The 25095-nt window shown below is 36.1% G+C and overlaps 1 protein-coding gene across 2 annotated transcripts in view; it reads left to right on the top strand.

Moving 5' to 3' along the window:
- SLC35F5 (solute carrier family 35 member F5) overlaps nt 1-25095 on the top strand; it is a 43788-nt gene that overhangs the window by 6056 nt on the left and 12637 nt on the right. Inside the window, exons 4-12 of one of the 2 annotated variants that reach the window (XM_066279159.1) lie at nt 576-719; nt 6463-6525; nt 8648-8729; nt 9836-10026; nt 14588-14669; nt 15410-15497; nt 16560-16624; nt 19120-19224; nt 23940-24099. In XM_066279159.1, the coding sequence (XP_066135256.1) occupies nt 576-719; nt 6463-6525; nt 8648-8729; nt 9836-10026; nt 14588-14669; nt 15410-15497; nt 16560-16624; nt 19120-19224; nt 23940-24099 (980 nt within the window). The remainder of the gene's footprint in view (nt 1-575; nt 720-6462; nt 6526-8647; nt 8730-9835; nt 10027-14587; nt 14670-15409; nt 15498-16559; nt 16625-19119; nt 19225-23939; nt 24100-25095) is intronic. The other variant, XM_066279158.1, reaches the window with a different exon arrangement.

Raw genomic sequence — 25095 nt, 5'->3', positions numbered from 1 at the left:
TGATATTTTCAATTTAAACAAAGATTACATGTTTTGTATAATTTCCTAATAACATTAAATTTCATGTAGTTTTCTTCATACACCATTCTGTTTCATTACCTTCTTTTCTGGGTTATTATTCAGCTCTTCAGACAGCTTAAGAATAGCTTTTCTCAGGAAACTTCTATAACCTTCAAAATGGTCTATCTTCCCTTTGGTTCTCTTATGGTACCTTCTATACTCCTGTCATGAGCACCTTATCCTATGTATTCTCCATATATATTTCCTTTCAGGGAATCCTGTCTTATTTTTCATTAGCCCCTAACATAAATACTGTTGCATAGTAGGTTTTCACTTAATGTTGAACAGAACTTTTTTTTGCAAGTTATTCCTGCTTTGTGTGGGCAGATTATCCTTTTTATGCAAGGTAAATACAGTGTTTAGAAATTAATCTAAAATATTTTTATAATATCTATAGAGGTTTCCCTTTCAAGTGAACTTCTATAGTTAAAAATTATATAATGACCTCATTTTATTAGCGATAAGAAATAAGGTTTAAAGTAATATCATAGTTTAAGTAACTTCTTTCTTTACAGTATGTTTTTACTCAATACAACAAACCATTCTTCAGCACCTTTGCAAAAACATCTATGTTTGTTCTATACCTTTTGGGCTTTATCATTTGGAAGCCGTGGAGACAACAGTGTACAAGAGGATTTCGAGGGAAGCATGCTGCTTTTGTAAGTTTTAAATTTGAAGTGTTTGTTGGAGAGAGCTACAGTTTTTCAAAGTTGAAAGATGTATTAGTTTCTTGAAGGACAGTCCAATTTTAAGTGGTTCAGTTATGTGAGTGAACATAGTATAAGAAAAACCTACTTTTGTCCAAAATTTTAACTATATTCTTTTAATCACTTTGGTATAAGAATAACTTGTGAGTGGGAGGGAGGTAAAGAGGGACAAATACACAGTAACAGAAAATGATATGACTTTGGGTGATGGGTACACAATGCAATCAATAGTTCAAATGCTAGATGTTCACCTGAAACCTATGTACTCTTATTGATCAATGTCACCCCATTAAATTTAATTTAAAAAAAGTAACATGAGAATTCAAAGGTATGTAATCACCTTTTTCTCCTTACTTCAGGGTATCTTGAGTAGTTAAAATTTTTTCAGCTGGCCAAAATCAGTTAATGTGGAGAAGAAAATGTAAGTAAGGAATAGGAACGATGCCTGGATCTTTGATCTTCTGCAGAGTGAATGAGAATCATCTAGTTGGTTGTAAAGTTTATTGTAGAAGCAAAATAACTTAAGGTTTATGCATTAAAATGAAAATAGCACATTTCAGGGCATGTTTCAGATGTTTGGCTAATCAAATTATATTCATTCAATGATGTAGCATAACATGCTGATTCATGGAAATAGAAATTGAATTTTTGAGAATGAAGAATATAAAACTCTTACATCCTTTTTTTAAATCCTTATTTTTCATTCTTTTTTCTCTTTTTAAAATTGTGGTAAAATATACATAATATCAAATTTATCATTTTAACCATTTTATTCTTTTTTTTGTTGTTGTTGTAGTAAATATAGATAACAAAACTTGCCATCCAAAACATTTTTCAGTGTATATAGTTCATTGGCATTAACTACAATTATTTGGTTGTGCAACCATCACCACTATCCATCCCCAGAACTTTTTCCTCTTCCCAAACAGAAACGCTGTCCCTATTAAACAACTCCCATCTTCCCCTCCCCCCAGCCCCTGGTAACCACTGGATTACTTTCTGTCTCTGCTACTTCTTTTCTTTCCTCTATTTTTGTGGATTAAAAAACTATTATTTTTGTTTTATCTAATGAGTACATTCTTGAGAAATGTACTCATTTGATTTTTGTCAGGGGCCTTTCAGTAACTATTTTTGAGGTAAAATTTGGAAGTATATACTAACGTATGAACAAAAAAAATTAACGTATGAAAAATATGTGAATATATATTCAATAGAATACACACATATATACATTATATATATATAAAAATATATATAATATATATACACACACAGAGTAGGGCTAAATTAGGTTTGCACTTGTTCACATGGAAAATAATAGAATAATAAATAATATAAGAATAAACTATGTTTCATGTATTCACAATAGTAAGCCTACTGTGGCCCCATCCTGTATATAAAATATTTAACCTTTTTTTTTAAATTTATTGACTTGGCATTGGACAACAAAATTATACAGGTTTCAGGTGCATAGTTCCACAGCACATCATCTGTATGCTGCATTGTGTGTTCACCGTCCCAACAGTAATACATATACACTGTAAGAATGCAGATGCATTGTCCTATTACATTCAGGCTTGTTGTATGTATGTGTATTCATACATGTACATCATAAAAAATTTAGAAAATATAGATAGACAAAAAGAAGAAAATGATAAATTCTACCATTCAAGGAATAACTGTTGACAGTATTTTCACATATATCCTGCTATTCTTTTTCATGTATGCATTTTTGTTTCATTTTTTACAAAAATAAAATTTACTGTTATATCCTGTTTTATAACTTGCTATCATGAATAACTTTCTATGTAACTTAGTATTACTAGAACATCTTTTAATGCGAAGTTTTTTTTTTTTTTTTTTCTGAAGCTGGAAACGGGGAGAGACAGCCAGACAGACTCCCGCATGTGCCCGACCGGGATCCACCCGGCACGCCCACCAGGGGGCGACGCTCTGCCCACAGGGGGCGATGCTCTGCCCCTCCGGGGCGTCCCTCTGTTGCGACCAGAGCCACTCCAGTGCCTGGGGCAGAGGCCAAGGAGCTATCCCCAGCCCCCGGGCCATCTTTGCTCCAATGGAGCCTCAGCGGGAGGGGAAGACAGAGACAGAGAGGAAGGAGGGGGAGAGGGGTGGAGAAGCAGATGGGCGCTTCTCCTGTGTGCCCTGGCCGGGAATCGAACCCAGGACTTCTGCATGCCAGGCTGACGCTCTACCACTGAGCCAACCGGCCAGGGCAATGCTAAGTTTTTTAATTGTAGTAGTGATAAATGTTTATTGTAACAAGAAGAACAAGAATAGTCCATCCATAATCTCATCATTCTAAGGCCACTATAAATATTTGATACTAAAAATATAGTTGCTAAACTTGTAGACCTTGGCTGTAGAGAACATTTTATGAATTTGACCCCAAAGACAAGGGATATAAAGGCAAAAATAAATGAATGGGACCACAGTGGTCCCTCGTCTATGGCAGGGGTTAGTTTCCAGAACCCCCCCCCCATGATAGGTGAAAATCTGCAAAGTAGCAACCTTATATTTGTTTTATTATTTATATATATTTTAAGGCTTTACAAGCCCTCCCCATAGTCTTATAAACCTTTCCCACACTCTTATGAACACTTCCTATGCTCTGAAACACTTTCTTACAGTCTTAAACCTACATAATTTTAGCAACATGCAAAATTCTATATGGGTACTCAACAGTGAATACTAATATGTTTTAATTAATATCTTTTATATATTTTTTATATTTTCATTTTTTTAGGCTAGAAAATGCTTATTTTACTGCAAAAATAATTAAGATTATAAATATATAAAAATACCTATATACTGCAAAATCCTGCAATATAGTGAAAAATCCGCGATATAAAATTAGATATATACAATTTAAAAATCTGCAGTACAGTGAGACTGTGAAAAGTGAACTGCGATATGGCGAGGGACGACTGTATATCAAACTAAAAAGCTTCTCTTCAGCAAAAGAAACCAACAACAGAACAAAAAGGCAGCGTAGCCTACCAAATAGATATTTACAAACGAGATCTGATAAAAGGTTAATGTCCAAAATATATAAAGAACAAAGTTCAGCAACAATTAAGCAAGCAATCCAATTAAATGGGGAGAGGACCTGAACAGATTCTTCTCCCACTAAGAGATACACAAGCAACAAATAGATTTATTAAAAGATGCTCATCTTCACTAGCTATTAGAGAAATACAAATCGAAACCACAATGAGATACCACCTCACACCTGTGAGATTGGCTGTTATCAACAAGACAGGTATTGAAGAAGCTGTGAAGAAAAAGGAACCCTCATTCACTGCTGGTGACAATGTAAACTGATAGAGTCATGGAAGAAGTATGGTAGTTCCTCAAAAAATTAAGAATAGAACTATTCCCTGGCCGGCTGGCTTAGTAGCTAGAGTGAGCCAGCAATCCCTCTACTGGGTATCTACCCAAAAAACTCGAAAACATTGATATGCAAAGACATATGCACCCCTATGTTCATTGCAGCATTATTCACAGTGGCTTAGACATAAAAACAAACAAGGTGTCCCTCGATAGAGGATTGGATAAAGAAATGTGGTACATATATACAAGGAATACTAGTTAGCCATAAGAAATGATGATGTATTGCCATTTACGATGACATGGATGGACTTTGACAACATTATGCTAAGTGGAATAAGTAAATCAGAAAAGCTAAGAACTATATGATTTCACACATAGGTGGGATATAAAACTGAGACTCATGAACATAGGTAAAAGTGAAGTGGGAACCAGGGAGATAGGGTTGGGGGGAGGGGAATAGACAAGGACAATACACTGATAGAAAATGATCTGACTTTGGGTGATGGGTATACAACACAACCAACAGTTCAAGTGCTATAAAAATGTTTACCTGGAACCTATGTACTCTTGTTGATCTGTGTCATACCATTAAATTTAATTTTCTAAATAAAAAAGTATTTGTTACTATCTATAGCTATATATTTATGCAAATACATTAAAAGTTATTTATATGTTTGCCTGACCTGTGGTGGTGCAGTGGATAAAGTGTCGACCTGGAACGCTGAGGTCACTGGTTTGAGACCCTGCACTTGTCTGGTCAAGGCACATATGGGAATTGATGCTTCCTGCTCCTCCCACCTCCTCTCTTTCTCTCTCTCTCTAAAATGAATAAAATAAAATGATAAGTTTAGCCTTATACCTAATTAAATAAGTTTAGTCTTACAGTTATACCTAATTTATATCTGTTAGCAGTATATGAGATTGAACCTTTACCAAAACCCCAACATTTGACAACTTGAGTGATCAGTGGCATCTTGTTTAATATGCATGGTTTTGGTTGCCTTTTCATATATTTATTGCACAATAGAATTCTTTTGCCAGTTGTCTATATCTTGTTCATTTTTTTTTTTTTTTGTATTTTTCCGAAGCTGGAAACAAGGAGGCAGTCAGACAGACTCCCGCATGTGCCCGACCGGGATCCATCCGGCATGCCCACCAGGGGGCGTCGCTCTGCCGCAATCAGAGCCATTCTAGTGCCTGAGGCAGAGGCCATAGAGCCATCCTCAGCGCCCGGGCCAACTTTGCTCCAATGGAGCCTTGGCTGCGGGAGGGGAAGAGAGAGACAGAGAGGAAGGAGAGGGGGAGGGGTGGAGAAGCAGATGGGCGCCTCTCCTGTGTGCCCTGGCCGGGAATCGAACCTGGGACTCCTGCACGCCAGACCGACGCTCTACCACTGAGCCAACTGGCCAGAGCTATCTTGTTCATTTTTTTGCATTGACATTTTCTTATTGATTTAAGCATCCCTAAAAGCATGGACTTTGGTGTTTGAATCTCGTTCTGTCACTGCTAATTTTGTGACCTTGGGCAAGTTATTTAACCAGTCCCTGAGAACCATTTAAGGATTTCTTGAGGTTAATACTATTATGATTATACTAAGATGTTATTTTTCTTTTTCACTAACTCATCCATTCTTTCCTTTTCCTACTAATCTGAAATGTTATAATAGTATTGTGAAAGGGGCGTAAGTTTTGGAATTAGACTAACTTGGGTTTTCATTCTGTGTTACTTAGATGAAATCTCTCAGCTTCAATTTTATTTATCAATAAAATGAAGATGATAATACCTTGCATGGTTGAATACTTGGCATTAGCTGCTATTATTATTAATAACAGTTATATTCTTATAGGTCTACTCTGGCTTTTTATTTATTTATTTGTTTGTTTGTTTTGTTTATTTTTACTCATTGAGAGGAGAGGAGTCAGAGAGACAGACTTCCACATGCACCCCTACCAGGATCTACCCAGCAAGCCCACTACAGGGCTCTGCCCATATGGGGTGTTTCTCTGTTGCTCAGCAACCAAGCTCTTAACACCTGAGATGGAGGTCATGGAGCCATCCTCAGTGCTTGGGGACAACTTGCTCCATTCAAGCCATGGCTGCAAGATGGGGAGCGAGAGAGAAAGAGAGGGAAGCAAGAGGGGGAGGGGTGGAGAAGCAGATGGGCACTTCTCCTGTGTGCCCTGACCAGGAATCAAACCCAGGACATCCACAGACCAGGCTGACGCTCTACCACTGAGCCAGCTGGCCAGGGTCTACTCTGGATTTTTGGTTCTATTCTTTTGACTGACACTAATCCTACTTTATAACACGAGTTTAATAGAAATTTTTATCCTGTTATCTGTAGTTTGCAGATGCTGAAGGTTATTTTGCTGCTTGCACAACAGATACAACTATGAATAGTTCTTTGGTAAGTGTTTCTTTTCTTGTCAGGAATGGAGTGGGTGGAGTTGAGCCATAGCGAGAAGGACTGAAATAGCTTTGATACCACCACAGCTATATTAGGATATATACATTATATATAACAGGATAAAATATATTTTACATATATATATATTTGGGTGCCCTCTCTGATCATTTTAGTTTGGTACTCTCTTTCCTTAGGGATACCTGGGGCCAAAAAGTAAGCAGTTGGCCCCTCCTGGGGAGAGGTGAAGAGGAAATAGTTAAGGAGTGAAAATAGTAAAGGAAAGTCCTTTGTCCTTTGTTTTTTACCAGTTTTGTCACTCTGTGTTTATTACTATATTATCACTTAGAAACAAATGTATTTGCGTAACACTGAGAATATATAAGATTGTTTATTTCACAAATTTTTTAAGAGTGCTTTGTTTGTATTAAGCACTTGTTTTTGACTTTGGAAACATTCTAGTGTTTTGAGAGCATATGTTTGGGAAGGTAATAAACAAGCAAGTAAAATAATTTATTCACTTACATTTTAGGCATTTATAATCTCATTGGAGAGATAGTATGTAAAAATCATTGTTTTTAGACCATTACTAAAACATCTTTTTTTAATTTCTTGTTCAAAATGTGGCATTCTATTTGAGAAGAATTTTAAAGTTACTGTAAAATGCAGTAGCAGTTTATGAAGCCCAAGCTTGGTGACTTTATTGACAGTACAGTTTCTGATTGTTTTGTTTGTGTATGCATGGTAGGTTATCAGGTGCTGTGAAAGTATATGAACCTTACAGAAAATGTCATTTCTTTTCTCTGGGATATTAAGCAGCAGTAAGATTATTGTCAGTTAGAAGGCAGAAGTGAGATGGCAGCCTACTCTTCTAAGAGTACTTCTACTAATTTTTGCTGTTTCTGTAAGATGGATATATCATATTGTTCTAGGCCAAATGCTGTAATGAAGAGTTCACTATAACAAAGACACTATTTTCATTTAACTGAGTATTTCTCACTGGCAGAGTTCTATTCCAGGAGTTAAAAGAGAAATCAAAGGCATAAAATACAATTTTATGTTAATGTAAGAAACAACTTAATTGAAAAATTGTTTCTTAAATATAGATCATCTGAAGAATATTTGCAAAAACAGTTGAGGAATTTAGAACCACTTAAAAGTATAGACCTTTAAGTTTGTCCACTTAAAAGTTGGACAAACTTGGCTTTAATTCTGTTGTCTACCACTGGGTTATTTTATAGTTCAGCTTTTAGAAAAGTTCCTTTAAAATATCAATTTATAAAATTGTTGTAAGGACTAATGAGAAATGTACATTTAACTGCTCTGGACTTTATACCTGGCACATAGTAAGAACTGTTAAGTGGTAGCTATCCTATAAAAGTTTTCAGGAATTTTTAGTTTTAGTTGAATCTTAAGTAATAAGAGGAAGCAATTTGGCAAATATATATACATATTATATGGTGAATATCTATTTATTGTCTGTTTTCTCCTTTGGACTACCTGATCACTGAGACAGAGACTTTGTCTTTAAGATACTATTGATTTTAGAGAAAGGAGAGAGAGACGGGGGCGGGGGGTATAAGGAGTAGGAAGCCTTAACTCGCAGTAGTTGCTTCTCATATGTGCCCTGACCAGGAGAGCCAGAGTTTCCAATCAGTAACTTCAGCATTTGAGGTCGACGCTTGATCCAATGTGCCACCACAGGCCAGAGACTTTTTTATTCACGCTTATATTCCAGGACTTAGAACAAACAGTGTCGACATAGTGGGACTCAATACATGTTTGTTAAAATAATGTATGAAAAGGAATGGGAGATAATCTGTTTATTGAGAGAGAAGTCTGCCTTTATGAAATTTGAATATTAGTGTCATAGCATACCAATGCTGTATTGTTACACTTATAAACGTTAAACTGATTATTTTCTATCATTGTGCTTTGTGAATCATTTGAATTTCCTTTTTAAGTCTTGAAAATGAATTTTGGGAAAATTATGCTGTATAAACATGGTGGTCAAAGTCATGTTTTGGGTGCTATCTGTGCCTACATACCATCCACTTAAATTTTAGCCAATATATCAGCTATTATATTTTTGTTTATATTTGTGTCTGTTTCTGTGATGTTACAGAGTGAACCTCTGTATGTTCCTGTGAAATTTCATGATCTTCCCAGTGAAAAACCTGAAAACACAAACACTGATACTGAAAAAAGTAAGCAAAACTTAGTATTTCATATCTTAGAAATGGGTGAAAATCTCAGTTTCATTCAAGCCATCCCAAAACTTAGTAATTTTTGTGATCACTTGGCAGTTCTTCTGTTGCATGTGGTATTGGCTTGACTTGTAGTCTTCCAGAAGTTTGACTGGAAGCTCCTATTTTATATATATATATATATATACACACACACACACACACACACAATATATACATAATATATATTGTATATATATTATGCACACACACACAGACACACATATTTAGCGAGAGAGGATACAGGAAGGGAGAGAGGTGAGAAACATTAACTCATAGTTGCGGCACTTTTGTCATTCTTTGATTGGTTCTCGTGTGTACATTGACTGGAGGGTTCCAGCCAAGCCAATGACCCTGTGCTCAAGCCAGCAGCAACCTTGGGTTCAAGCCAGCAGCCTTTGGGCTCATGTTGATGATCCTGTGCTCAAGCTAGTGACCTTAGGATTTTGAACTTGGGACCTCAGTGTCCTAGGTCAATGCTCTTATTTACTGTGCCACCACTGGTCAGGTCATATACATATATATCTTTTTCTTTTTTTTTAATGAACAATATTTTCTTCAACAGTGCCATCAAAAACTTGATAGCAAGTTATAGGAATTTTGCTGCTTCTTTGAGTTAAGAACATCAGCTTCAATATAAGGCACTGTACTTACCCATAATGTTCTCTTGCACAAAATGGACCTATAGAGGAGTGTTCTGCATGCTCAACTAGAGCATTATTCTCATAGATTGAGTATGAGAAGAAATCCAAAGTTTAACTATAAATGCTATTAATAATCATACTATAATCCTAGACTAGGCAGTTGTATATGTATATAGTTGCAGAAATCTTGTTTGAATATTGAGCCTACCTTAAACTGTTAAAACATTTTTATAGATGAAAACATTTTTCTGTTAACTCTTTGAACAAAGCTGCCCCAGGTAATAATATAATTCTAGGTTTTTTTTTTACCCAGTCTGATCGTAGATGGGTTAAATAATATGCACTTATCAGTATTAAAACTTGTGATTTTTGTTAGATGTGGGGAGAAAGTTTAATGATTTGTTCTATACTTTTTCTTCTCAGCTCCCAAAAAGTCTCGTGTAAGGTTCAGTAATATCATGGAGATTCGACAGCTTCCGTCAAGTCATGCATTGGAAGCTAAGTTGTCTCGCATGTCATATCCTACTGTGAAAGAACAGGAATCCTTACTCAAAACTGTGGGGAAACTTACTACAACTCAAGTAGCAAAAATTAGCTTTTTTTTTTGCTTTGTGGTAGGTCTTCTCTTTATTATATGTTTGGAACTGGAATTTTGAGACCATATACATGCTAACTCTACTGCTGAAGTGTAAGACTATTAGGTTGCTTAATCATAACTTTAAACTCTGCTACCTGGTATCATTGCAGAATTACAGTATTGAACTTAATAAATACTTACACACAAAGAATGTAATAAATGCTTTAATGTTACAATTAGTATTCAGAATTAGGCATTGCCTTATGGTCAGAATAATGAATAGAGTTATTTTTTTTTTAGATTTTATTTATTTATTTTATTTATTCATTTTTAGAGAGGAGAGAGAGGGAGACAGAGAGACAGAGAGAGAAAGAGAGACAGAGAGAGAGAAGGGGGGAGGAGCTGGAAGCATCAACTCCCATATGTGCCTTGACCAGGCAAGCCCAGGGTTTCGAACCGGTGACCTCAGCTTTTCCAGGTTGACGCTTTATCCACTGTGCCACCACAGGTCAGGCTTAAGATTTTATTTTAGATTTTATTTATTGATTTCAGAGAAGGGAGAGAAAGAAAGGGGGGTGGGTGGAGGCATTAACTCGCAGTAGTTGCTTCTCATATGTGCCTTGACCAGGCAAGTCTGGAGTATTGAACCATTCCCAGTTTACGCTTTATCCATTGTGCCACCACAGGTCAGGCAATGAATAGAGTTTTTACACTGTGCTGTATATAAGGAGTAGTAAATATACAGATAAGACTTTACTGTATATATTGATTTAGTCAAATAGTGTTTTTATAGTTTTATATTAAATTCATGTAAGTATGGTCATATTTTAGAAAGTATAGTAAACATTTTTGCAGAATTTCTTATAATGTTATAGCCTCTCTATTATTTTAATATAGAAACTGAAAGTATGCTTAAGATTTCACAAAGAATAATCATGGCAAATAAAATACTATTTTGTGCCTGACCTTTGGTGGTGCAGTGGATAACAGCGTTGGCCCCAGAATGCTTGCTTAGGTCGCCTGTTCAAAATCCAGTGTGAGAAGCAATTAATATTAACAACTAAAGTGAAGTTACTACAAGTTGATGCTTCTTGCTCCCTCTCTCCCCCTTCTCTAAAATTAATAAATAAAATATTTAAAAATAAATACTATTTTTAGCCCTGGCTGGTTGGCTCAGCGGTAGAGCGTTGGCTGTGGAGGAAGCTGGCCACGAAATTGGACGATTATATCAGGAATGAACTTTGACTTAAAGGAAGAAAGCTATTTCAGCTGAGCTCACAGTTCATCTCCAGGCAAATTGGCAAGAAGGCAGTGAGGAAAACTTCCTGGGTCACACAGCCTATTTGTCTATTAAAAGCAAGTCTCTTCTTTCATTGGATAAAGTAAACATTTTCCTAATTCAGAACTCTGAGAGAATGCATTGAGGCACTATTTTGTTTAGCACATTTACCGACAGATATGTGCAGATAATAGCCTTTTAAAAATATTGTGGTAAAAAAGAAAAATAAAAATATTGTGGTAAAATATGCATATCATAAAATTTATTGTTTTAACTCTTTTAAGTGTACAATTCAGTACACCTGAGTACATTGATTTTGTTGTGCAACCATTACCACCTTCTATCAGTAGCACTCTTATCTTACCAAGCAAGCTCTATCCAGGGGTCTCCAAACTTTTTACACAGGGGGCCAGTTCACTGTCCCTCAGACCATTGGAGGGCTGCCAAATACAGTGGTCCTCTCACTGACCACCAATGAAAGAGGTGCCCCTTCCAGAAGTGCAGTGGGGGCTGGATAAATGGCCTCAGGGGGCCGCATTGCGGCCCGCGGGCTGTAGTTTGGGGACGCCTGCTCTGTACCCAGTAACTCCCCCTCCTACTTCGCCTGTCACCATTCTTTGTCTTCATGAGTTTGACTACTCTAAGTACCTCATATAAGTAGAATCATGCAGTATTTGTTCCTTTTTGACTCACTTATTTTACTTAGCATGACATCCTTGTACATGTGTCAGAATTTCCTTCCTTTTTAAAGATGACTAATATCCCATTGCATGTACATACCACATTTTATTTATCCATTTACCTGTTGATATACACTGGATTGTTTTCACCTTTAACAATCTTTTTAAAAAATCAATCTTAAGTAAGTAACAAATGCAGAGCATCTTTATTAAAAGCAACTCTGTAGAAAGTTAAAGCAATACAGTCCAGATCTGTAGCTTTTTTGGAAGCTTCATTTAATGGAGTGATAAGCTTAGATGAGGGCTAGAGCGGTGCTGTTCAGTAGAAATACGTATGAGCCTCAAATGCGGGTCACATATATATTTTTAAATTTTCTAGTAGCTAACTTAAAAAAAAAACAAGTTGAAGTTCTACTTTGTTCTATTTTACTACTTTGTTTTTATTTAACCCACTATATATAAAATATTTCAACATACTTATATAAAAATTATTGAGGTAATTTACATTCTTTTTTGTACTGAAATCTTTTAAACACTTCAATTTCATTTCAGTTTTTATTTCAATTTCAATTTCTAAACATGTCAGTTTAGATGAGCTCTATTTCAGTTGCTCAGAAGCCACATTGGCTTATGTACTGAACACCTCAGGTCAAAGGGGTTAAGGATTTATATTTGCCAGTCTTCCTTTAATATCTATTGTCTAAGGGTTTATGGTGTTTTAATTTTTTTCTGTAAGATATAATAAAGGTCATATAGTCTTTACCAAGACTACCTTTTATGGTCATTTAAAAATGAATTACCACTCATGAAATAAATACTACATACATTTTTGCGGTAGATTAATTTTTAGTAAGCAGTTGTCCTTAACTCTGGCATATTGAAAGGAAACATTGTAAAGGTAATTTTTATTGCCAGGTAATTGAGATGGATCTTCTTTGTGATGAGGGTGCGGTGGGTTTGAGAGCCAGAGAATGGAGGTTTGAGAGAGGTGGAGAACGGGAGTCTTTCTGGAAAAACTTCATAAGTAACAATAAGTTGTTAATGATCTTTGAATGCCTGCCATTAAGTGTTCTGTTTTTACTTTTTTATCTTGCATTAGCAGAGACTAGTGAGATTGTTTGGAAAATGAGCACAATATTTAAGGATTAAAGTGGTATGGAAAGTGGTCCAAGAAAACTAATTATCATCTGATGAGCATTATCTGTTCTTAAAGAAAATCTCCAAGAGATTATTAAAGGCAGGATCTTCTTCCTCTTTTCTAGCACTTCTGCTACAAGTAGATTGTGGCTCCTGTTGCCATATAAGTTTGATATTGCCCGTCTTACCAATTGCAACTTCATTTTCTTATTTATAAGTCAAGTGAAATTATCAGTCAGAGGACTACAGGTAGAATCAGAATAACTTTGCCATAGTTTCATTATGGCTTTAGCCTTGAAGTACAGTTTTGACTGAATGGAAACTCTCAGCTCTCTGCTACCTTTTAGCAGTGCTCTAAAATGTATCTATGCTGCTTCATTGAAATGAAATGTAAATACTAATAATTAGAATACTCATTTAACAATTAAGTTCCAAGACAAATTAAGAGTTGTCTCTCATAATAGAGACAAATTATTCTTCAGTGGAATGCAATTATCTAGTCAATCTGTTTAAGTAACAGAGATGCCAAGAACAGACAAGTTGTTAATGTACTTTGATAGACTCAGCAACCTGCTTCTTAGTATATATGTTAGCGACACTCATAGACATATGCCCCAGAAGGAATACAGTAGAATGTTCATGGCAGCATTGTTTAAAATAGTCAAAAAGTGTCCATCAACAGAAAACTGGATGAGTTGTGGTACTAATATGCATTAGAATATCTGATAGCAGTAAGAATAAATGAACTCAGTATACCACATGCAAGACAGACAGACACACACACACCAGGCTTCATCAAAAGAATTATTTGTTATTCTCTAAATCAAAGTAGGCACATGATTGGGAACAGAAGAATGTCCTAGCCTAGATGAGCAAAAGGGAAGAAAAAAAGAAAAACAATTCTCATAGCTGTAAAACTTCCTTTGTTATATTTAAAGTTGTGAGAACTCTGTATTTTGTTTCCAAACTGAGAATCAGAGAAACAATCACAATTAGCCAGTAAATTCACCATTTTCTTGGGTATTTGTGTATTTTCAAAGTGAAGATAGCCTTTTATCAAGCAGTCTAGCTAGCTAGCTAGTTCCGTTCCTCCTTCCTGGCACCATCTTGTTCTTTTCTCATTGTGCTACGTTGGTAATCCACACATTTTAATGTTTGAGAATTTCCCCTAACTTAAGTTTGATTTATGTAAACTTAATATAGTGCTAGCAGTGCTTGGTTAATAAAAGTTTTAAAGTTGATTTGATATTAAATTTTGTTCAGATATTTAAAAAGATCTGAATGTTAATTTTTAACTATTGTTTATTTTTTAAGGGAAAATATCTTAGGTCTGATTATAAATATTTGTTCTTAATTTGGACCTATGATTTTTCAGTACAAAGCAGATTTTAAAACCTCTCACAATAACAGTGTATAGGGGGAGAATAAAAGAGGGCTCTATACATTTTAATGGCAAATATAAACGTCATTCATTAGTTTTACTTTATTTTTTATTTGTTTAGTGGTTTTTGGCAAATCTGTCATATCAAGAAGCACTTTCAGACACACAAGTTGCTATCGTTAATATTTTGTCCTCAACTTCTGGTAAGAAATCTACTTTCAAAATCTGCATTATGAATTGAGATTTATTTCTAATACACTATATATACGTGTCTACCTAATACTCATTTTTTTGTCTTGTTATAAGTTATTTTGTTTTTTCTCATTACATTAGTGTACTTCTTAATCTTTATATGCCATACCCTTGTGCTATTTTTATTTCTAACAAATACTTGACAGTATTTTTTATAACAATATGCTGGTTCTTTGTATTACAGTTGTCTTTTCTTTTGCATATTTTTCCAAAGATCTTTCTCTAGACCCTTTAACTAAATATAATTGCTTATCTTAACTTAGAACTATAATTTGCCTTATGAAAGGTGTTTTTATTTTTAAAATTGAATCACCATCCAAAGCTAGAAGGTAAAAAAAAAAACTGCTTTTGAAGCTGTAAAAATAACTAGCATACGGCTTGATTATGATGAGGTCCAAATGCTCTCTGAATGCTCAGTTTAACCCTCTTATTTGTTTAAAAGAAATAGGACTGTACTTGATCTATTTTGTTGAAATAAACATGGTTTAGTTTGGAGGCTGTTTTTGTGCATGATACTTGAACATTTCAGCCTAGGTAACTGCAATCTTATTCTTAGTTATTTTAAAAATGACAAAGCATTAGTTTAAAAGTTGGTGTATAATTTACTTATTTGAATAATTAAATTGGTAGTAAATAATTTTGACAGTATTTAAGCTAGTGTATCTTTTTTTTCACCTTTTTCTCTCCATAGGACTTTTTACCTTAATTCTCGCTGCAATGTTTCCAAGTAACAGTGGAGATAGATTTACTCTTTCTAAACTATTAGCTGTAGTTTTAAGGTAAGAATGTAGTATTAAGAATGTAGTATTTAGTAGCTTGTTTACTCTGCTTAAAAGTATGATGTTTAAAATTTTTCTGGTAGTGATAGAAGATAATTTATATTATAATGTACTGTACAGACAAAGAGATGAGGATAGAAGAAAGTTGGAATAGGCATTTTACTACTCAGCCCTGTGCCACATCCTTGACTAGCTCTCGAAGCCTCCGAGGAAGGGTAACAGGAGGGAAGGACCCCAAGGCAGCTTTGGTTCCCATGGATGTGATTGCAGACTTCCTGAGCATTGTACTGTCATTCACAGTTCAGTTTGTGTGGCAACTGAGTGCCTATAAACTCCCAAATTTCCATTTCCTTTTGTTAAAACAAGTTCTCCTTTTGGTTTGGGTTTTGGTTTTTATTTCTCCCATAAGACATGCAGTCTTCCCTGATTTTCTCAGCTTCAGTCATTCATTTTTATGTATAATTTATTAGAAAATGTTGTATAACATCAATATTGTCAATAAGTGTATTTAAATATTTTATTTTTATATAACTTTGTGAATGTCTTGTCTTCCCTGTGAGACTGTAAGCCCTTGAAGGCCAAAACATTTATGTCACCAAAGGCGTAGCTTAGGGCTTTGCTCACCAACAGTACTCAAAAAAGATGTGTTGATTTGATAAAGCTATTGTTTTTGTGACAAAAAAAACATAAAGCAGCGAAGGTAGCCGAATGATTTAATGGAGAGATGAGTGCATATTAGCTATCAGAATTGTGTTTGCGTCACTGCTCTGTGCCTGGACACTTCCCTTAAACTCCCTAGGAGGACTTCCTGCGTTTCAGCTGTCTGATTTTGATCAAGTACTTCCTCTCTTTGTGCTTAGTTTTCTCTTGTGTAAAATAGGAATGGTAATAACAATGACATCATCTTTATAAAGTAATATTGTTAGATAGTAATTAGATTACTAATTCTTTGACATTTTTACCCCAAAATTAGTCTTGATCATTTATAAGTTTTATCTATATGATTAGTCCTTTTAAGGAATTTATTATTTTGCTCATCAGTAATGACTGTTATTCTCATAGCATTGGAGGTGTTGTGCTGGTAAACCTGTCAGGGTCTGAAAAATCTGCTGGAAGAAATACAATAGGTAAGTGTCTGGTGCTGCATTCTTTGTCTAAGAGCAGACAAGGGAGTTTTGTCATGTCATCATCACACACTTGCACAGAGGGTGGACACTAACAGGGTCTATGTTTTTATGTTTTTGTATTTTTATGAAGTGAGAAGCGGGGAGGCAGACAGACAGACTCCCGCATGTGCCCGACTGGGATCCACCTGGCAAGCCCACTAGGGGGCAATGCTCTGCCCATCTGGGCTGTTGCTCCAATTTAACTGGAGCCATTCTAGCTCCTGAGGTAGAGAGCATGGAGCCATTCTAGCTCCCTGAGGTAGAGAGCATGGAGCCATCCTCAGCGCCTGGGCCAACTTTGCTTCAGTGGAGCCTTGGCTGCATTAGGGGAAGAGAGAGACAGAGAGGAAGGAGAGGGGGACCGGTGGAGAAGCAGATGGGCGCTTCTCCTGTGTGCCCTGGCCGGGAATTGAACCCAGGACTTCCACATGCCGGGCCGACGCTCTACCACTGAGCCAACTGGCCCTTGAAAATAATGTTTAAAAAGTCAGAGATAGTTCACAGAATTTTCATATAGCATTTACCCAAATTCTCTGTAAACCAGTGGTCCCCAACCTTTTTTGGGCCACGGACTGGTTTAATGTCAGAAAATACTTTCACGGACTGGCCTTTAGGGTGGGATGGATAAATGTATCACATGACTGAGATAAGCGTCAAGAGTAGGTCTTAGACAGATGTACCAGAGGGAATCTGGTCATTTTTAAAAAATAAAACAAGCATCGCCCCCTGGTGGGCAGAGCGTCGCCCCTGGTGGGCGTGCCGGGTGGATCCCGGTCGGGCGCATGCGGGAGTCTGTCTGACTGTCTCTCCCCGTTTCCAGCTTCAGAAAAATGAAAAAATGAAAAGAAAAAAATAAAAATAAAAATAAAATAAAAATAAAAAATAAAACATCGTTCAGACTTAAATATAAATAAAACGGAAATAATGTAAGTTATTTATTCTTTCTCTGCGGACTGGTACCAAATGGCCCAAGGACCGGTACCGGTCCGCGGCCTGGGGGTTGGGGACCACTGCTGTAAACTACATAACTAGAGTACAGTTATAAAAATCAGGACTCAACATTGACTAGAATTATATTATCTAGTTTGTGGTCCGTTTTAAGTCTCACCATTTTTCCCACTAAAATTCTTGTTGCATTTACGTGCATGTCTCCTTAATTTCCTTTAATCTGGAACAATCCCTCAGTTTTTCTCTTCAGTAACCTTAACACTTTTGAAGGATACTGTCCAGTTGTTTTGTAGAAAGTCCCTCAATTTGAGTTTGTCTAATATTTCCTTATGGTTAAATTTATGTTACACGCTTTTGGTAAGAATACCATGGAAGCGATATTATGTTCTGATAAGGACATTCTATCAGAAGAAACATGATGTTGATGTTACCACTGATGTTAATTTTAAGGTGGTATCTGCCAGATTGTTCCCTTATTTTGGATCCATTGTTTAGATTTAACAAAAACAAATATAATCTGAACCCAGCTTAATGGATTTCCTCTGGGTACTTTAGATATTTGAAGTTTATTGACTAGAATAATACTTTTAAGCTATTCTTGGTTCCTGTCCAATGAGCTCTGTTTTTAATTGCCTCACCTCCTCCTCACCTAGAGCAGCTTTGTATGTGTAAAACAATATACGTATTTGTTGTGTGTGTGTGAGATTTTGTCTACAGGCTTTCCCTTTGCTATTAAAAAATGTTTGATAAACATATAACAAAACATTGGACTTTTGGATAATAGATTAAAGTATTGAATGTGGTCACTTGGCAGACAGCACATTATTTAGCTGTTTTTAAAGGCTTAAATGTTTTTGAGAGTAAGTTAATACATTAAAGAGAGAATTTATTATGCATGCACTGTGAGCCCTGAATTATGTTAGATATTTGGAACATTAAAAAGTATAAATTATGTGTTTTCAGTTTTCAAGGAATTCTTGATTGTATCAGTGTAGGAAATTTACAAAGTGAAGCCACAAGAGAATAAAATAATACCACATTTAACTATAGGAAGTGTGATATCTAAAATAGAAGACAGGGTAGGGTGGAAATTCAGCAGAATAGAGAGAGGATGCTGCTCTGTGACAGATGGGACTTTAATAGGACTTTGAAGATGGTAGTGGAATATATGTTAAAAATGACACATGGCAACAGCTTAGAGATGGAAAAAAGCACTGTTAAGTTGGACTGTGTCAGGTGGTAAAAATTGTTTATGTAGGGGAAATAGGAAGTATGCATTCCAAAATTTAAAACAAGTTACTTATAGAAATTTAATATTATAATGTATAAATATTTGGTGAAATCATTGAGGTGAGTGTTTTTGCATATGGGGTGGGCTATGCTTTAGCTCTTTGTATTGGCACGCTCATTTCTTGAAATAGGATCTGACACATTGCTAGATTTTAAATAGGTATGTGTTGAATGAGTTAATGAACAAATGCTTTAAATCATTATCTTGATATTTACAGGTTCCATTTGGTCTCTTGTTGGAGCCATGCTCTATGCTGTCTATATTGTTATGATTAAGAGAAAAGTAGACAGAGAAGATAAGTTGGATATTCCAATGTTCTTTGGTAAGAATATGTTTAACTTGTGAGGCTCTTTACCCTAAATGGTCAGTGTAGGGTTTTGTTTTTGTTTTTTGAAGGGAATAGGGAAGCCTTCCCCCAACCCTGCATATAATTCTGTAAAACCATTAGGTTTTAAAGATTATGAAGTCCAATTTCCATTTTTCTCTCACCTTGTCCAGCATAGTGGTATACCTATGAGGAATTGCCCATTCCCTCAATGTGACATTAAGAAAGAAACTCATTTAACACCTTTTTTTACATTAATGTCTTCAGCCCGTGTCAGACATTTTCCTCATTCATATGACAGAATCATGCTGTTACAAAGTGCATGAGATATACCTGTTGTGTTACACATTTTGTCATTGGTGAATTCTCTGAAGGATTAGACTTGGGAGCCTGCCCCCAAGTGATATATAAAATACTGGTCCAGTCTATGTACTTTTCATTAAAATTATGGGCCATTTAAGGTTTTTCCATTTGTACTTTATCTTTAAGACTGAGACTCTTTTATGACATACATTTTTCAAATTACCCAATTCTAGTTTCTGGCATTTGTTCTTCATTTTGGTAAATAAAATACCTGGTATGATTTATAAATTCTCTTTTTCCAAAAAAATCAGCTCACTAAAAAGCTTCTGTTATCTGTAGGAATCTGTGGATATCTTTCAAAAGATACCAGAATACCAAAAGATAAGAAGCCTCAGGTCTGAAGCCTTGTAATGAGGGTTCAAAGTATAGGTTCCAGGGTGTCAGGAGGCCTGGAATATAGCTGTTATAACTTCATTTATCTCCTACTTCTCTGAAAAATGAGGACATTGGACTAGATGAGCAGCTTGCCAACTGATTTACAGAGGATCTTGGGAGGGCCGGGACGTGGAGTTGTGTGTGGGGTTTGATTCTAGAAAGCACGGCTTTGTTAGGCTTTCTGCATTGTCGTTTAAGTTGTAGAAAATATTTTTATACTAAAAGCAGTTTGAATATTTTTATCTAAAGAGTAACAAAAATAGAATGTTTGAAAAACTATCAAACTGAGGGATTCCTCAAGGTTTTTTGAAGTACAGAATTCACTAATCATACCTTAAATATGAAGGCCATTTTAATAATATCTTATTTTAGAGTCATAGAAAATTCCATCTGGAATAGAATGAAATGCTAATATTTTTGTGTTCTTTTTTACTTTTGGCAACTTGCAAGAAAAATTCCTTAATTTAATAAAGAGAACACACATGGACATGTAGCTTGATTGGTCTTCGTATGTGATATGATGTGGACAGCAATATTGATTTGACCTGAGCTTTAGAATAGACAAGGTTGGTGTATGGCCAGTAGCCACGGCCACCATCACAGCCGCCTGGCCCATGCAGGTTCGCAGTTGATTTGGACAGACGGTAATGAAACAACGGAGCCAAGAACTGGTGGGCCATTAGTTTTAATCCTAGCTTGTACCCAGTGGGCAAGAAATACACACAGTGGGAAAACACTTCCCTTTGCATTCAGGGCTCCCAAAGCCACTAACTTATCCGAGTTTCCTAGAATCAAAGGTTTCTAGCTCACTAGCCTTATTCACCTCTGTTCCTCATCTCCTTCTCTCTGCACAAACTCTGCACAAACTGTGACTTCTCCTTCAGCACTCCGCCATCTTGGCTGCTTCTCCTCTCCTCCACGTGGCCTTTCTCTGCCCTCCTGCAGCATGGGCTCCTCTGCCCCATTTTATAGTGTAGGAATCAAAACCTTCAGTCAAATATACAAACAAGGAAGTCTCTGACACAAAGTCACTTATCTGAGGCATAATGGGATTCCTCTTAAGAATGCACCACCCTCTATCATGCAACACTCAAGGATGTGGGGAAAAGCTTAACTTTAAAACTAAGCCTTAGGGTATAAGGACCCTGCCTGCTTACAGCCTGTCCCCCACACCCAATGCAAACTATAAGTGAGCAAACATATATGTCATATTTACAAACTTATTTGACCAACAGTTTTTTTTTTTCAAAAAAATGAAATTATTTCCTGTTCAGGTTTATTAACTTAAAATCATGTTTGTTTGATAACCAATTTATGGAACCAAGAAAAACATACATTTGCCTTTTTTAATGTTGTCTTACACGTTTTTAAAATAAATTTTTGTACTCGTACTCTATGGTCAGGAGGCACGAGGACGTACATGAACATTCGTATTGCTCAAATTAGGCACAGGGAAGCGCCAGCATTGGGGAACAGCCAGTAGGTCTGCATGATTGTGCGGAGCGCTCACCTCAGTGAAGAACAGGAAAGTATGCAGGCCGATACTGGAGGGTCTGGAGAATAGATTAAACAATTTGTAGGTCCAAATGTCATCAATTTCTGTAGGGTTTTACAGCCTTGGTAGTTTAGAGACCAGAAAATAGATTTGGTTCCTAATTATGCCAATTTTGGCATTTTAATTACAACTTTTTAATGTTATATAAGCCTTTTAAATCATGAGGCCCTTCTGTATGGTTGTCATTTTGTTTGATTTTATTTTTATCACTAGATGTCTTTAATTTGGTTTCGTAGATGTAGGGTACGAGACAGGGATTTTGTGTGAATGAGTTATTGAGGGGGTGCTCTGCAGGAAAACTGCAGGGAAGAGAGAAGCAGGGTAGAGAAGAGGAAAGAGCCACATGGTCTCAGGCTCAGTTGAGGGTTGGCCAAATTCATGGCTGGGGGAGGCAGGGGTAATAAGTCTAGGCACTCCTCAGAGATGTCCTGACCTTGAGCCATTAGGATTTCAGCCTCAAGGGCCAGCCTTGTAAGTGAAGTCATTGGCTGTAGATGGTGCCGAGTGGGTTGGTGGAAGACTTCCTGGGAAAGGCAGACTTATTTGCTGTGTGAGGCAGTTCTATAGAGAAGGCATTTAGAGGGCGGCTGTGAGATGGCAGCAGGTAGAGTAGGTGCTCCAGTCTTGTTTAGAATTAAGGAAACATCGTAAACACTTGTTTATTATTTAGCAGCCAATATAAAATATATAGCTATTGAAAAGTAACTTTCTTTTAAAAAAAAAGGCTTGATAATTACCTCATGGATTTTATAGTGGATCCGTGATATTAAACTATAGAAAGTGCAATAAAAATTACTATAAAATTATAATTTTATAGTCTTCTCTGTATAGTCCTCACATGTATATAAATATGCATTAGTATATTAACTTACATTTCTATAATAATAGCTAGTCTTTATTAACTGTATTCTTTGCTAGCTACTGTACTATATTTTATGTCTTACCCAATTTTTCCAGTAACCTAATTAACAGTAAAATACTATTTTACACTTATAGATTGGAAAACCGAGCCTTAAAAGAGCTTCTTCTCTTTCCTAAGGTCTGTGCTACTAGGTAAATGGTAGAGCTAGGATCAGAAAACCCAGGGCAGTCAGATGGCAGAGCACACACTTCTAACCACTGAACATGACACTCTCTCTTAAAACTAGTCTACTGAATAGGTACTTGTGCATGTGTTATCTCACCAACCAGCTGATGAGCTCTGGGGGGTTAGGAACCAAGAATTTTATTCTTTCTGGAACCTTCTTCCATTATTCCTAGTATAGCACAGGTGCTTTAAACTTAACTATTAGTTGAATCAGAGAACAAACCATACAATTCCTTATAATTAATTTAGGTTGAATATACAAACACACAAACACACACCAGTTATTTAACTTTTAGGACACTGCAGGTGGGCAAAAGCAGGTTTACTATTGTTCATGTGGAAAATAATATAATAATAATAATAATAATAATATAAGAATAAACTCTGGTGTACTCACAACTACAGTGTGTTCATAAAGTCATGGTGCACTTTTGACTGGTCACAGGAAAGCAACAAAAGACGATAGAAATGTGATATCTGCACCAAATAAAAGGAAAACTCTCCCAGTTTCATACCTATTCAGTGCAGTTCGATGTGGGCTCATGCACAGATTTTTTAGGGCTCCTTAGGTAGCTATCCCGTGTAGCCTCTACAGACTTGTCACTGACTGATGGCCTACCAGAACGGGGTTTCTCCACCAAACTGCCAGTTTCCTTCAACTGCTTATCCCATCAAGTAATGTTACTCCTATGTGGTGGTGCTTCGTTATAAATGTGCTGATACTCACGTTGCACTTTGGTCATGGATTCGAATTTAGCGAGCCACAGAACACACCGAACTTTCCTCTGTACCGTCCACATCTCAACTGGCAGAGCTGTGGGCTACTTCGCTGTATACACGGTGTTACGTCATCATCTGCACATGCGCACATGCTGCCATATCATTCTACAGAAACTGGGAGGGTTTTCCTTTTATTTGGTGCAGATTTCACATTTCTGTCGTCTTTTGTTACTTTCCTGTGACCGGTCAAAACTGCACCATGACTTTCCGGACACACTGTATAAATCTATTTTTGCTCCACCCTGTATGTTATTAGTAGCTAAAGTTAGCAACCTTTCTTTCTGAATTAAGGGGTTTATTCTGCAGTAGTTGTTCCACGCAATGTGGACATTTGAATCTTGACTCCGTGATCACCAGTTGCTTGGTACAGTTTTCTTTCTGGTGTTGAGTTATTCACAGGACTGACTATAAAGACAAAGAAACAAAAGTTCCAGTTAAGAAAAGCTATGGGAACCCTTTGTACAAAATCTGTTTTCTAAGTATAGAGTTATAAGGTTGGAAAATTTAAATGAATTACGAACACTAACTTTTTTCTCTTTTGTACATATTTAGGTTTTGTAGGTCTGTTTAATCTGCTGCTCTTATGGCCAGGTTTTTTTTTACTTCATTATACTGGATTTGAGGACTTTGAATTTCCCAATAAAGTAGTATTAATGTGCATTATCATTAATGGCCTTATTGGAACAGTTCTCTCAGAGTTCCTGTGGTTGTGGTATGTACTGTTTCTTACCCTATGATCTATTAGTTACCAGGTTAGGGACTTTTGGATAGTTGAAGCATTTATGTTTTGTCTTCTGCTGGCCCTTCCTGTACACCTTCTCACCTCACACACTGAACAGTTTGATATAATAACTTCGTTAGGGCGCTTTGTTTTTTAACTTTTAATTAGTCCTTGTGTACAGTCGTGTCTTGCACATAAAAGCTCAATAAATATTTAATGAATGAATGACTATGAATGATCTGAACCTGCAAAGTTATTTTTGAAAGTCCATTGTTATGCAAATTAAAGGTTTCCTGGACATCCAGACTTACAAGGTGTGTGTCTTGTATGAATGACATGAGCTCTAAGTGAGAATCTGAGGGACTGCTTGTTTAAGAGCCTCACTTATTTTGGAGACTTTATTTGTTTATTCTCAGGACTCTGTATGTGGGTGAGCCAGAGATGTAAACCCTAATCTCTGACTAGAGATATTGACATACTTTGAAATGTTATAATATCAAATATGTTGATATGTGATAATAATACTAAAATAGTTTGAAGAAATATCATGTATGTAGTTTAAGAAAGCTTTCAAATATAGTGCTTGATAGGAACTTAAAGAGAAACACAAATTGTACTTAAACTCCTAAGTGAATTTTATTATATGACACGTAAGACCGCTGGCTAGTTTTCCCTTGCAAAAGGCTGCAACGAAAATAGCCTTTTATATGAAGTCATTCTTTATGTTCTGCCTATGCTGCTTCTTCACCAGTTTAAAATAAAAATCTCTATTTTCTTGACATCCTTAACACTCACTCTTTCATGTAGTATTTAAAGATTTATTGTGTACTGTAGTAATTTATGTACTTACATTCCTTTGCTAATCTAAAACTCTTTGAATTCAGAATACATTTGCTCATTCATTTTTCCATCTTTTTTTAAAATTTTTATTTATTGATTTTAATGAGAGAAGAAGGGAGAGAGATAAACAGGAATATCAATCTGTTC

The sequence above is a fragment of the Saccopteryx bilineata genome, chromosome 5 (assembly GCF_036850765.1).
Source record: "Saccopteryx bilineata isolate mSacBil1 chromosome 5, mSacBil1_pri_phased_curated, whole genome shotgun sequence".
NCBI classification, from domain to species: Eukaryota; Metazoa; Chordata; class Mammalia; order Chiroptera; family Emballonuridae; genus Saccopteryx; species Saccopteryx bilineata.
This window is presented reverse-complemented; position numbering and strand designations above follow the sequence as displayed.